The following is a 15,859-nucleotide window of genomic DNA, read 5'->3' on the forward strand; positions in this document are numbered from 1 at the left end:
TGTGCCCTCTGGTCATAGACTCCCCTGTTATAGGAAACATCCTCTCCACGTCCACTCTATCTAGGTTTCAGTGAGATCACCTATCACTTTTAACTTCAGAGAATACAGGCCCAGAACCATCAAACACTCCTCATACATTAATCGTTTCATCCTGAGATTATTCTCGTGAACCTCCTCTGGACACTCTCCAATGCCAGCACATTAGACAAGGGGCCCAAAAATGCTCACAATGCACCAATATACTGCAGTTTCCTCATTTGGGTTACTCTGACAGCACATTCCAGATCTCTGCCCTCTACCATCACAAATTCGAGGGCCATGAGCTAAAGGCAGGATTCCGAGAACCTGTTTCATGCACCACACTGTGCAGTCATTTCTATCCAAGATCCCCATTTCAAAGGGGCAGGTCCTGTGCTGTACCTGTCTAGGAGTGTTGGATTGAACAATGAATCTCACTGAGTATTCAGCCTCTGATCTCTATACACATTCGATTCCCCCCTCTTTTGTAAAGGTCACATATTGAAGACGGGAGGTGGTGGTGCCCTTTAACGTGTAAAGTGTTGAAGAGGTTGTTGTCTTTTCTTCCTGTTATTTGCAGTGTGCGTTAAAAAAAAACATCTCTGGGAGAACAAATGCATTACCTAGTAACCAACTTTCTGTTTCACTGAAGTGACTACAGCCCATGTATTTCCAAGGAAGAGGTGATTGTATTGACGTAGAACCACCTCTCAATTCACACCCCCCCCCCCACCATTTTCTCACAAGAAAGCATCACACGGTGCAGGTTCACTTCACCCCTGGAAACTAGGCTCCAGACAATCTATCCAATCTGTCCCACAATCTCTTTGACCCTCCTACCATCAGGCAGCAGGTAGTGCATTATGAGAACAAGGACTGTGAGGCTGGGTAACAGCTTCTTCCCCCAGGATGTGAGACTCTTCAGCACCATGCTACCACCCAGTACACATTACTTACGACAGCGTTATACTGTTGTATATGTAACTATAGGTCATCTTTATATCAACTTGTACATCTACAGAATTTTTTATCTGTTATTATTGTGCAATTATCATTCATTCACTTATTTCTTTATATCTTTATCTATCTAGCTAGCTATTTATTTAATTTGTACAGGTTGTCTTCTTTTGCACTTTGATTGTTTGAAAGTCTGTGTGTAGTTTTTCATTGATTCTATTGCATTTCTTTGTTCTACTGTGAATGCCTGCAAGAAAATGAATCTCAGGGTAGTACAGGTATATATTTTGATAATAAATTTACTTTGAACTACAGACTTTATCTAGCTTATTTGCCTGAACCCATTCTCATCTCAAATGCACGATAACCTTTGTTCATCACACTATGCACATACCCCAAGGGTAACTTGCAACAGAGAAACAGCCTGCTCGTCTTGAGTACGTGTGAAGAAGCCAGAGCGTGTGAGGGGAAACCTTAGTATTCACAGGAGCGGTGTACAAGCTCCCCTCATTCGGCATGCCGGGTGGCTGGAGCTACCAGTCAGCAGCAGCAGCACCTATCCACTGCACTACCAACGTCCCTGGGATGATCTGATCAATCTTTATGGTCTATAGATCATATCGATAGATGTGTAGATAAATTTTTATCACTGTTTATGTTCTAAAGATGCACAGTATCCTGACTGGTTGCATCTTGGTCTAGTATGGAAACGCCAATGCCCAAGAATGGAAAAGCTTACAAATTGTGATGAATACAGCCCGGTCCATCACAGGAGAACTCCTCTGTACCTCTGAGCACTTCTAAGATGAGTGCTGACACGAGAAAGCAGCACTTACCATCAAGGATCCCCCACCATCCAGGCATGCTCTCTTCTTGCTGCTGCCCACCACCAAGTTCAGGAACAGATATTACGTTATAACCATCAGGTTCCTGAACCACCATAGATAACTTCACCCATCTCAACACTGAGCTGACTCCACAACCTACGGACTCACTTTCAAGGAGGCTGCAACTCATATTCTCCAGATGTATTTCATAGTGTTTGTATTTGCAAAGTTTCTCTACTTCTGCACATTGGTTGTTCGCCAGACTTTGCGTGTAGTTTTGCATTGATGTTATTGTACTTAGAAACCATAGAAACTACAGCACAGAAACAGGTCTTTTGGCCCTTCTTGGCTGTGCTGAACCATTTTCTGCCTAGTCCCACTGATCCCTCCATACACCTCCCATCCATGTATCTGTCCAATTTATTCTTAAATGTTAAAAAAAACCCGCATTTACCACCTCGTCTGGCAGCTCATTCCATACTCCCACCACTCTCTGTGTGAAGAAGCCCCCCCTAATGTTCCCTTTAAACTTTTCCCCCCTCACCCTTAACCCATGTCCTCTGGTTTTTTTTCTCCCCTTGCCTCAGTGGAAAAAGCCTGCTTGCATTCACTCTATCTATACCCATCATAATTTTATATACCTCTATCAAATCTCCCCTCATTCTTCTACGCTCCAAGGAATAAAGTCCCAACCTATTCAACCTTTCTCTGTATTTCTCAAGTCCCGGCAACATCCTTGTAAACCTTCTCTGCACTCTTTCAACCTTATTTATATCCTTCCTGTAACTTGGTGACCAAAACTGAACACAATACTCCAGATTCGGCCTCACCAATGCCTTATACAACCTCATCATAACATTCCAGCTCTTATACTCAATACTTTGATTAATAAAGGCCAATGTACCAAAAGCTCTCTTTACGACCCTATCTACCTGTGACGCCACTTTTAGGGAATTTTGTACCTGTATTCCCAGATCCCTCTGTTCCACTGCACTCCTAAGTGCCTTACCATTAACCCTGTATGTTCTACGTTGGTTTGTCCTTCCAACGTGCAATACCTCACACTTGTCAGTATTAATCTCCATCTGCCATTTTTCAGCCCATTTTTCCAGCTGGTCCAAGTCCCTCTGCAGGCTCTGAAAACCTTCCTCACTGTCTACTACACCTCCAATCTTTGTATCATCAGCAAACTTGCTGATCCAATTTACCACATTATCTTCCAGATCATTGATATAGATGACAAATAACAATGGATCCAGCACTGATCCCTGTGGCACACCACTAGTCACAGGCCTCCACTCGGAGAAGTAATTCTCTACTACCACTCTTTGGCTTCTACCATTGAGCCAATGTCTAATCCAATTTACCACCTCTCCATGTATACCTAGCGACTGAATTTTCCTAACTCACCTCCCATGCGGGACCTTGTCAAAAGCCTTACTGAAGTCCATGTAGACAATATTCACTGCCTTCCCTTCATCCACTTTCCTGGTAACCTCCTCGAAAAACTCCAATAGATTGGTCAAACATGACCTACCACGCACAAAGCCATGTTGACTCTCCCTAATAAGTCCCTGTCTATCCAAATGCTTGTAGATTCTGTCTCTTAGTACTCCCTCCAATAACTTACCTACTACTGACGTTAAACTTACTGGCCTATAATTTTCCGGATTACTTTTCGATCCTTTTTTAAACAACGGAACAACATGAGCCACTCTCCAATCCTCCGGCACCTCACCTGTAGACAGCGACATTTTAAATATTTCAGCCAGTGCCCCTGCAATTTCAATACTAGTCTCCTTCAAGGTCCAAGGGAACACCCTGTAAGGTCCGGAGGATTTATCCACTTTAATTTTCCTGAAGACAGCAAGGACCTCCTCCTTTTCGATCTGTACAGTTTCCATGATCTCACTACTTGTTTCCCTTAATTCCATAGACTTCATGCCAGTTTCCTTAGTAAACACAGATGCAAAAAACCTATTTAAGATCTCCCCCATTTCCTTTGGTTCCGCACATAGCCGACCACTCTGATGTTCAAGAGGACCAATTTTATCCCTTACAATCCTTTTGCTCTTAATATACCTGTAAAAGCTCTTTGGATTATCCTTCACTTTGACTGCCAAGGCAACCTCATGTCTTCTTTTAGCCCTCCTGATTTCTTTCTTAAGTATTTTCTTGCACTTCTTATACTCCTCAAGCACCTTATTTACTCCCTGCTTCCTATACACGTCATACAACTCCCTCTTCTTCTTTATCAGAGTTGCAATATCCCTTTTGAACCAAGGCTCCTTATTCCTATTCACCTTGCCTTTAATCCTGACAGGAACATACAAATTCTGCACTCTCAAAATTTCTGCTTTGAAGGCTTCCCACCTACCGATCACATCCATGCCAGAGAACAACCTGTCCCAATCCACGCTTTTTAGATCCTTTCTCATTTCTTCAAATTTGGCCTTCTTCCAGTTAAGAACCTCAACCCTAGGACCAGATCTATCCTTAACCATGATCAAATTTAAACTAATGGCGTTATGATCACTGGAACCAAAGTGCTCCCCTACACAGACTTCTGTCACTTGTCCTAACTCATTTCCTAACAGGAGATCCAATATTGCATCCCCTCTAGTTGGTCCCTCTATATATTGATTTAGAAAACTTTCCTGAACACATTTTACAAACTCTAAACCATCTAGACCCCTAACAGTATGGGAGACCCAATCAATATATGGAAAATTAAAATCCCCTACCACCACAACTTTATGTTTCCTGCAGTTGCCTGCTATCTCTCTGCAGATTTGCACTTCCAATTCTCTTTGACTATTGGGTGGTCTGTAATACAATCCCACTAATGTGGCCATACCTTTCCTGTTTCTCAGCTGCACCCACAAGGACTCAGTAGACAAGCCCTCTAATCTGTCCTGCCTGAGCACTGCTGTAATATTTTCCCTAACAAGCAATGCCACTCCCCCACCTTTCATTCCTCTGCCTCGATCACATCTGAAACATCGGAACCCTGGAATATTAAGCTGCCAGTCCTGCCCCTCCTGTAGCCAAGTTTCACTAATTGCTACAACGTCATAATTCCACGTGTCAATCCATGCCCTCAACTCATCCGCCTTCCCCGTAATACTCCTAGCATTGAAATATATACACCTCAGAAGATTGTTACCACCACTCACAACCTTCCTATTAGTGGATTTGCTTGAACTTTTAACATCATTTATTTTCACCCCAGCCACACTGTCAGCTCTGGCACTTTGGTTCCCATCCCCTTGCAAATCTAGTTTAAAGCTCCCCCAATAGCATTAACAAACCTCCCTGAAAGGATATTGGTCCCCCTGTAGTTCAAGTGTAACCCGTCTCTCTTGTACAGGTCCCACCTGCCCCAGAAGAGGTCCCAATTTTCCTGAAATCTGAAACCCTGCTCCCTACACCAGTTCCTCAGCCACTTGTTCATCCTCCAGAGCATCCTATTCCTACCCTCACTGGCATGTAGCACAGGTAGCAATCCTGAGATTACCACCCTCGAGGTCCTGCTTTTCAACTTCCTACCAAGCTCTCTATACTTCTTTGATCTACTGAGGATGCCTGCAGGAAAATGAATCTCAAGGTAGGATATCTCGACATATACATTAATAATACATTTACTTTGAACTTTTTAGTAGTACCACGACCTCCCTGCACTTGTACTCTTTGCCCCCTCTCTAAGCATACCACATGCTGCCTTCTATCCTGTCTACCTGTATTGCTATCTTCAAGGGTCTTTGGACTTGTACACCAAAGTCCCTTTGTTTCTCAATCTTCCTTAGGACCTTGCCATTCTTAGTATATGTTCTACTCTTACCAGACACCCTAAAATACATCATCTCACAGTTAATCAGCAGTAAATTCCATTTCCCATTTTCCTGCATATCTTATTATTCTGTAGCTTAAGACTATCTTTCTCACCATCAAAAATGATGGGAAGTCTTCCTCCCACTTCCCAAAGACATGTAGGTCGGTAGGTTAACTGGGTCCTGTAATTGACCCCTCGTCTGTATACGACTGGTTAATTGACTCATCATGTGTATGTGACTGCTCGAATCTGGGAGGTGACGACGACAATGTGCGGAGAATTAATTTGCATCAGTGTAGGATTAGTGTAAATAGATTATTGATGTTTGGTGTGAACTTGGTCAGTCAGAGGGCTTGGTTTTCTTGTTGCTTCGTCACACTGACACACCACTATAGTGGAATTCATTGCCACACACGGCTGTGGAGGCCATGCTATTGGATAAGCACTTAGTGACTACTTTATTAGGTTCCTCCTGTACCAAATAAAGTGGTTACTGTCTTGATATTTGTGATCGTCTGCTGCTCTGGCCCATCCACTTCAAGGTTCGGCATGTTGTGCATTTAGAGATCTCTTCTACACGTCACTGTTGTAAATCATGGTTATTCAAACTGCAGTCTCCTTCTTGTCAGCTTAAACCAGTCTGGCTATTCTCCACTGATCTCTTTCATTAAAAAGGTGTTTTCGCCCACAGAACTCCCACTCACTGGATTTTTATTTCACACCATTCCCTGTAAACTTTAGACTGTTGTGCATGAAAATCCCAGGAAATCAACAGTTTCTGAGATACTCAAACCACCCCATCTGGCACCAACAATCATTCAACAGTCACCAAGATCACATTTCTTCCCCAATCTGATGTTTGGTATGAACAACAAATGAACCTCTTGACCCTGTCTACATGCTTTTTTTTTGCATTAAGTTGCTGCCACATAATTGGCTGATTAGATATTTGCATTGACAAACAGATGCACAGATACACCTAATAAAGTGGCCATTGAGTATATTTAAAGCAGGGGTTGATAGTTAATCAATAATGGCATCAAGGGATGTGGAGCAAAGGAAAGAAAATGCTGTTGAGAGGGATAATATATCAGCCATGACAGAATGGCAGAACAAACCTGTGGGCTGAATGGCCTAATTATGCTCTTATGTCTTATATGGTCTTATGATCTGTGTTGTTTCGCATGTCAGGATGAAGGTCCTCATCGAATGATTGCTCTGGTAATGCCCCTGCTGCTGAGAATCTCTGTCCTCCAATCGCTGGGAGGGAGGAACAACAGAGCGAAGATGCAAATTCCCCTCCCACTCACATTCTCCCTCCTCCCCCATCCTAACACCTCTTTTGACCCACACAGAGACATAACAAATTAGATGCACAAACAGAAAGCCTTTAACTCCTCTTGAGGTTGATGATGTGGTTTTTGGGATGCTTATCACAATATCTGTAATGTTCTCCTTACTGAACCATTGTAACCGTTAACCAGTCTCAAGGTGTTTACACCCATCGATACACCTAACTTTATACTGATGAACTCTTCCTGACTGGTAAAGTCATGCATTGTATATTCCTTGGTCTAAACTCTTGCAATTAAATAGATAGAGTCAGAAATGTCATGGGCAGTAGTGCATGTCTCCTTTATTCCAAAATATCCATTGCCAGCCTTATACTGATGGTGTACCTGAATGGTTCAAAGCTGAAAATGTGTTTGCAACTGAAAAATAAGTTTTTAAACCTTCTTTGCTCTGATTTATAACATTGGGAGCATATACTCTCAATGTCAGAGGTTCAGGGAATCAGCAAAGCGAGAAGAGAGTGGGAGAAAAGGATGTCAGGTGGAGATTGTTCAGGGCCCAGCTGAACAACAGAACAAGTTCTGATAATAAGCCTTATTACATTCAGTGAAGCTGGCCAATTGGATTCAGTTGCTTTCTAACTGATGCTGTGGACTAGTTTGTGTTCAGCTGGGTCTCCTTGCACTTACCAGACCTTTCCCAATTGCATGACTTTTTTGCTCTTCCTTAGTTATTAGCTCCCGTCTACCTTTTGACAGGAATTGTGGTGAGTGACTCTGTTATGAGGCTGCAAATCCATTAAATTATCTGGATTTATTATTGCAGGAGCACAAAGATCTGTGACCATCTAAAGTTAAATATTCGAAGTAAGTTCATTATCAAAGCACGTATTTGTCACCATATACTACCCAGAGATGCACTTTCTTGCAGGCATTCACAGTAGAATAAAGACAATATGATCAATGGAAAACTACACACAAAGACTGACAAACAACCAATGTGTGAAAGAAGATAATCTGTGCAAACATGAAGATAATAAATAAATAAATAAATATTGAGAACATGAGTTGAAGAGTCCTTAGGTTGTGGGAACAATTCAGTGAAGATGAGTGAAGTGATATATATATAAAATTCAGAACACAGAACATAAATATTACAGCTCTGTACAGACCTTTTGGGCTCATGATGTTTTTGTTGACATAATCTAGGATCAATCCAATCCTTCCCTCCAACATAGCCCTCCATTTTTCTATCATCTATGTGCCTATCTAAGAGTTTCTTAAGTGTCCCTAATGTATCTGCCACTACGACCATCCCTGGCAGGCTGTTCTACTCTGTGTAAAAAAAGTACTTCTGACATGCCTCTATACTTTCCTCTAATCACCTTCAAATTATGCTGCTTCATAGTAGTCATGTCCGTCCTGGGAAAAAGTCTCTAGCTATCCAGTCCACCAAAGTGCTGACTTGTGCCTTGTGTAATGTGGAAAGGTCATGAATTACTTGCCACAGGATACTTAGTCTTTGATCTGCTCTTGTAACTCCAGCTCTGTCCACCACCCATTTCCATTCTACTTCCCATTCCGATATGTCAGTCCATAGCCTCCCCTACTGCCACAGTGAGGCCACACTCAGACTGGTGGAGCAACACTTTATATTCTGTTTGGTTAGCCTCCAATCTAATGGCATGAACATCAATTTCTCAAACTTCGGGTAATTGTCCCCCCCCCACCATTCCCCATTCCTGTTTCTCTCTCTCATCCAATCTCCTTACCTGCCCATCAACTTCCTCTGGTGCTCCTCCTCCTTCCCTTTCTTACATGATCTTCTACTCTCTCCTATCAGATTCCATTTTCTCCAACTCTTTATCTTTTTCACCTATCTACTTCCCAACTCTTTACTTCACCCCTCACCCCCTCACCTGGTTTCACCTATCACCTGCCACCTTGTACTTCTCTCTCCACTCCCCCCACCTTCTTACTCTGGCTTCTTCCCTTCCTTTCCAGTCCTGATGGGGGGTCTTGACCCAAACATTGACTGTTAGCTCTTCTCCACAGATGCTACCTGGCCTGCTGAGTTCCTCCAGCATTTTGTGTGTGTTGCTTTGGATTTCCAGCATCTGCCAATTTTCTTGTATTTGCAACAAACACAAACTGCTGGAGGAATCCAACAGGCCAGGCAACATCCATGGAAAGGAATAAATAGTTGATGGTTCATGCCAAGACCCCTCATCAGGACAGATGATTTAGTTAATATTGTCTGTAGAACAATTCTTACAAACTACTGTGGTGTCAGTAACTATTTGGAAAATGTATATTTTGTGACACCAAAGTATAGTACAAAGCCTCAAGTTGTTTTGCAGGACTCGCCCCAGAAAGAATTTGACATGGTGTCATGAAGTGTAACGCTAAGAAGTAACGAAACGTCCTGGGGATCGATTTGGATGGTGGGGCGCACACTGGAGGTGCAGTGAAGTATACAGAGCTGAACCAGGGCAAAACTTGAAGGATTCAGGGTTGCAGGAGGGGTGTGGGTCTAGGGAGAGGTTGAACAGTGAGGCATGAGAGAACTGGCCTTCGCCAGAAGGTCTGTGGAATCTCAGGAAGGAGGCTTACCAGGGATGACTGGATAAACAAAAGACAAATTCTAATGATTCGAGCCATAATGTGGTTTTCTTATTTTTCCTCAAGATGCAGCTCCCCACAATTTATTGAAACTCATTTCCTGATGATATGCCACTCTACAATTGAATAATGCCCTCTCTATTACATTCCTTTTTGTTTCATCATTACTCCACAACACATTTTAAAAATTATACTTTCAATTCCCATTTATATGTTATTGGCGAAATCAGTGAGTGACAGTGGTCCCAGCATAGGTAGGTTATCTCTGATCCGTACCACCCTCTGTATATAACTTTAACCCCAATTCTTGCCTGATCTAACCAACAAACTATCTATTCTGATGTTTATCTGACAATGCTTTTCCTAATTATGGACTTGCTACGTTATTCAGCCTACCCAAGGCTGCTTTTTAAGTACTTGAGATCATTACATTTAATCTGCTCTCCTTGACTCATTCGTTCCTACTGTGCTTTCCTGAAACTATGCAGAAGCTTGTTGAACCATATCTTCCATTTTGAAAGCAACGATGACCACACTTTATTTCCATAAGACCATAAGACATAGGAGCAGAAATAGGCTATTCAACCCGGTGATACTACTCCACCATTCCATCATAGCTGATTTACTATCCCCACCCCCCCAAATGCCTTCTTCTGCTTTTTCCCCATATCCTTGATGCACTTAGCAATCAAGAACCTGTCAATCTCTGCTTTGAATATACCCAATGACTTGGTCTCCCTGGCTGTCAATGGCAATGAATTCCACTGATTCACCTCCCTCTGGCTAAAGAAATTTTTCCTCATCTTCGTTCTAAAGGGACGTCCTTCTACTTTGAGGGGTGCTGTCTGGTCCTGGACTCCCCACATTAGGAAACATTCACTCCACGTAACTCTATCTAGGAATTTCAATATTTGATATGTTTCAATGAGATTCCCCCTCATTCTTCTAAACTCTAGAGAGTACAGGCCCAAACACTCCTCATATGTAAACCCTTTCATTCCCAGGATTATTCTTGTGATCCTCCTCTGGACTCTCTCCAATGCAGCACATCCTGTCTTAAGTAAGGGGCCCAAAACTACTCACAATACTCCAAATGTGGTCGGACCAATGCCTTATAAAGCCTCAGCATTACATTCTTGACCGTACAGTATATTGGTTAAAATAGGAAGATGGTTGGGAAATAGAAATAAGTGTACTTAGTTTTGTATTAGCCCATTCCAGAATCTAGTGATTCTTGAAAGATTATTACTAATACTTCCACAATCACTTCAGCTATCTCTTTCAGAACCCTAGGGTGCAGTCCGCCTGGTGCAGGTGATTTATCTACCTTCAGACCTTTCAATTTCCCAAGTAACTCCTTTATAGTTCTTCTAGTTTCCACTCTTACTTCTTCTCATTACCTGCCTATCACCTCCCCCTGGTGCTCCTTCTTCTTCCCTTTCTTCCATGGTCCACTCTCTCATATTAGATTTCTTCTTCTCCAGCCCTTTACCTTTCCCACCTACCTGACTTCACCTGTTACCTTCTAGCTAGTCTTCCTTCCCCTCTCCCCACTTTTTTATTCTGGTGTCTTTCCTCTACTTTCCCAGTCCTGAAGAAGGGGTACGGCCCAAAACATTGACTGTTTGTTCACCTCTGTAGATGCTGCTTGACCTGCTGAGTTCTTCCAGCATTTTGAGTGTCGTTGTATGTGTTTCGCAGTGAAGACTGACACAAAATCCTTACTTAGTTTATCTGCCATTTCTTTGACCCCTATTGCTACCTCTCCAGAATCATTTTCCAGTGGTCCAGTATCCACTGTCACCTCTCATTTACTCTTTATATATCTGAAATATTTTTGTGCATTAATGTAAAATTTTCTCCTTGTATATGCGCACAATTCCTATATATCAGTGCAAAATCTGCACCTGATACAGAGTCCAACTTCCCTTCAAGACTTGAGATTATTTGTCATTCTTCAGTGCAAAAATGTAAAGGAAAACAAAATGATTGTTACTCCGGATCCGATGCAGCTTTAAAAAAACACAGTAAGTGAAAAAAGCACAATAAAAAAACACAATACATATAAATATAAAAGCAATCCTCTAAAACAGAATGTACAAGTAACAGTTATAATGCATAAACCGTTTGTATGTACATAAAGTGACAGTAGGTGATATGCTGGGGGTTTTGGCGGACTTGGTTAATGAGTGATGGTGTTGGTTAGCCTGACGGCTTGGGAGAAAGTGATAGTTTTTGAATCTAGCGTTCCTGGCTGGTGCATTTGCTCCTTCCTGATGAGAGTGGGAATAACAGTCCATAAGCCGGGTGGGTGGGATCCTTTGTGATATTGCTGGTCTTTTTCCGGCGCCTTTATGTATACATGTCCTTGATGGTGGGTAGGCTGGTGCCAGTAATGCATTGGGCAGTTTTATATACAGACTCAGAATAAATCCAAATCAGGTTTATTGTCATTGGCGTAAGTCATGGGGTTAGTTGTGAAATGAACCTCCGTAATATTCCTGCACTGTTATGGAAAAATCTTTCCCTTATATACTGACCAGGAAGTTCCAAAATATACTTAATAGCTAATGTAAAATTTGCCCCATATATGCAGGTAAAGCTGGCCGGTGGTGTAGTGGCATCCGCACCGGACTTCAAGGTGAGTGGTCGCAGGTTCGAATCCTTCCCGGATCCTTGCACGCTTTCCAACCTTCCAACCCTTGCTGGATTGAGTGTTGAGTTAGCAACTTAGCCTCATAAAAACAGACAAATGCTAAAGAAGTGGAACTCAATGTGTAGAGACAAGGTATCTCCATTTCACTCCTACACATCAACATAAAATCTATCCCATACTCAGAGAACAGGAATCTCCACTCTTGTCCTGCATTGTTTTGTATTTTGTGCTCAATTTTCCTGCACCCACAGATGAGGAATGTCCTCAGTATGACTTTTACAAAAAAGTATACTTACGACTTACACACAAACTAGGAAACAATTTTTTTTAAACATTAAAGTGATATCTAATGCATATATAAACAACCAGGAAGCTCTACACTATTCCTGCAGATTGACATATAGTCTGCCCCTACCACACTGATATCTTCTACGGACCGGTCGTACGCAATGTGAAATTCTCCCATTGCACACACACCAGGAAATTCAATGCTATCCTGGATATTGATGTAAAATCTGCAGTTAAAACTCAGACCCACATGTTTCCTGCTCATTAACAATGTATTCCACAAAAGACCACACTTAACCACACAACGGCAGCATGTTAACATTAAAACTTTTTGCTTGCAGCAAATTGGGAGACTCTACACTATCCCGAGCATTAGTATTTACCCCACATTCACAGGAAGAATGACCACACTGTCTCTGCACGTTAACGTCAATTTTGCCCCTTATTCCAGGAAGACTCCACACTGTTCCTCCTGTATAATGTATAATTAGTTCCCTGTCAGTAGACTGAGAAAACAGCGCAGGTTTGTAATCAGCTGATTATCTTTTAAATCAACAGTCATCAAGTTTCAACATGAAGGCATCCGTTTGACTTGATTCCTCAAGCTTTGTGACAATGAGGCCAATTTTAACTCTACCAGTCACTCCTACTCTCCCTGCACAGTTATCCCGGTTGGGATATCAACAGTTGAGGGGCAGAGTGCCCGCTTCAATTATAGAAGGGTCATTTGTGGAGTACACCTGGCAAGGTAAAAGTTATGGTGTAAATTTTATGATTTTGAGATGGCCAGTTCTGGGTCAAGACCACAGAAGAACATTAGCCTGTGATGAACATATAAGAGAAATATTTCCTGAATTTCCACAGACCAAATTCAGGACAATTCACTCAGACTTTGGAAAGCAGCAAATGAGAGTAAGAAAAGGTGAAGTTTTACCTCCCAATGTGGCAACAGCTGGAAGAGACAGGATGAAGAGCCATAAATTTCTCATCTCCTCTATTGAGCCTACGGCTTTTTCTCATCTCACATTCAGTTTCCTCTGTAACATCACAATGACAGGAAGAGGTCTGTGTGGGCTGGTGCAACCATACGCATCTGAATCACTTGCCTTCAATGTTGCATCCTGCTTAGAGAAGTGTGAAACGGTATTCTTCCTTGACACCCCACTCTGGTCTTCAGCTAGCTGTATTCCAACCTCACTCCTTCCGAACGCTCAGCTCTCCACTCCATCCACACCAATCCTAAACTCACCATCAAACCTGCAGATAAAGGAGGTGTTGTAGTAGTCTGGCGTGCTGATCTCAACTCCCATTTCTACCTCCTACCCAAGATCCACAAACCCCCTTGTCCTGCCCCACTGAACTCATATTGGCTTACATTGACTCTGTTTTACCCCCCCTAGATCAGTCTCTTCCTACCTACATCCATGACACCTCACATGCTCTCAATCTTTTCAAGGATTTCAAGTTCCATGGCCCCTATCATCTTACTTTTACTATGGATGCCCAGTCCCTATACCCTCCATCCCCCAGCAGGAAACCTCAAAGCTCTCTGTTTCTTTCTGGACACCAGACCCAACCAGTTCCCCTCCACGACCACTCTCCTCCGCCTACCGGAACTTGTCCTCACTCTACGTAATTTCTCATTTGGCTGCTCCCACTTCCTTCAAACAACAGGGGTAGCGATGGGCACTCGAATGAGTCCCAGCTATGCCTGCCTGTTTGCCGGCTATGTGGAACAGTCTATGTTCCAAGCCTACCGTCCTGCACTTTTCCTACACTATATTGACGACTAAGTTGGTTTTGCTTCCTGCACTTGTGTTGAATTCGTCGACTTCATCCACTTTGCCTCCAACTTCCACCCTGCCCTCATATTCACCGGGTCCATTTCCGACAACTCCCTTCCTTTTCTCGATCTCACTGTCTCTATCTCTGGAGACAGCTTATTACAAACCCATGGACTTTCACAGGTACCTGGACAATACCTCCTCCCACCCCGCTATTTGTAAAAACGCCACCCACTTCTCTTAAATCCTCTGTCTCCACTGCTTCTGCTCTCAAGATGAGGCTTTTCATTCTAGAACGAAGGAGATGTCCTCCTTTTTTCAAAGAAAGGGGCTTCCCTTCCTCCACCATCAATGCTGCCCCCGACCGCATCTCTTCCATTTCACACACGTCTGCTCTCACCCCATCCTCCCGCCACCCTACCAGGGAGAGGGTTCCTCTTATCCTCACCTACTACCCCGTCAGCCTCCAGCACATAATTCTCCAAAACTTCTGCTACCTTCAACACCTGGCAAAAAGACAGGTAGGAAAAGAGCGTATACTGATACAAATGAAAGGAAATGTGGCAGATGTGGAAACTGATCACCTGGGAAGAGACCCAAGTGCCCAGCTCATGGACAGATGTGCAGACAATGCACTGGAAAGGACCTCTTTGCAAACATGTGCCGGACAAAAGGATTAAAGACACAAAAAGTGAACAGCGTTGAGGATGAACAAAAGGAATTTGCATTTGTTGTTAATGAGACCGAGTCACCTGAAAAATAATTACTTTTTGTGTAGCTGGTGCAAATCTGTGCACACTAGTAGATTCAGGAGCCAGAAGTAGCATACAAGGTGAAAATGTGTGGGAAAAACTTCAGTCAGAGAAGATAAGGTGCCATTCATATATTCCTAAGTAGAAGCAAAAGCTGAACCCATATTCATCCAGCTCATCACTGGAGGTTGAGGAGGTGTTTAAATGTGAAGTAAATATTGGAAACAGACCAGGCAGAATTCATCGTGAGAAAAGGCAATGGTGAGCCACTCCTCGGTAGAGAAACAGCTACAAAACTGGGTGTGTTAAAGATTGGAGAAAATATGTCCATAGCGACAGATGATAGAGTCACTCAAGCTGCAGTATCCAAAAGTGTCTGAAGGGGTAGGAAAGCTGAGCACTAAGCAGATCAGTCTGTACATTGATCCGAAGGTAAAACCTGTGGCCTAGCCACTCAGATGCGTACCTTACAACTTAAGGGAGGCTGTTGAGAGAAAAAAAAATGAACAGCTAATGAAAGTGGACATTTTTGAGAAAGTTGAAGGCACAACTCCTTGGTTTAACCCGGTAGTAATTTTACCAAAGCCCAACAAGGGCATCAGAATGTGCCTAGACACAAGAAGGCCAAATGAAGCAATTGTGAGGGAGAGATACCCCTTCCAATGGTAAATGAGATACTGCAGGGTATGAATGGAGCTGCGGTGTTTAGCAAACTAGACTTGAAATGGGGCTATGACCAGCTAGAACTGACTCCAGAATCTAGGGAGATAACTACATTTGCTGTGCATAATGGGGTGTATAGGTACTGATACATGATGTGTCATCAGCCAG

General features: G+C 42.8%; 1 protein-coding gene across 1 annotated transcript in view; it reads right to left on the reverse strand.

The window, feature by feature from the left end:
- Positions 1 to 13,517, reverse strand: part of LOC140199879 (T-cell-specific surface glycoprotein CD28-like) — a 52,585-nt gene extending 39,068 nt beyond the window's left edge. The window contains exon 1 of the mRNA XM_072262387.1: positions 13,427 to 13,517. Within this exon, the coding sequence (XP_072118488.1) occupies positions 13,427 to 13,481 (55 nt within the window). The 5' untranslated portion in view covers positions 13,482 to 13,517. The remainder of the gene's footprint in view (positions 1 to 13,426) is intronic.
- Between the last annotated feature and the right edge of the window lie 2,342 nt (positions 13,518 to 15,859).

Source organism: Mobula birostris, chromosome 6 (genome assembly GCF_030028105.1).
Source record: "Mobula birostris isolate sMobBir1 chromosome 6, sMobBir1.hap1, whole genome shotgun sequence".
NCBI classification, from domain to species: Eukaryota; Metazoa; Chordata; class Chondrichthyes; order Myliobatiformes; family Myliobatidae; genus Mobula; species Mobula birostris.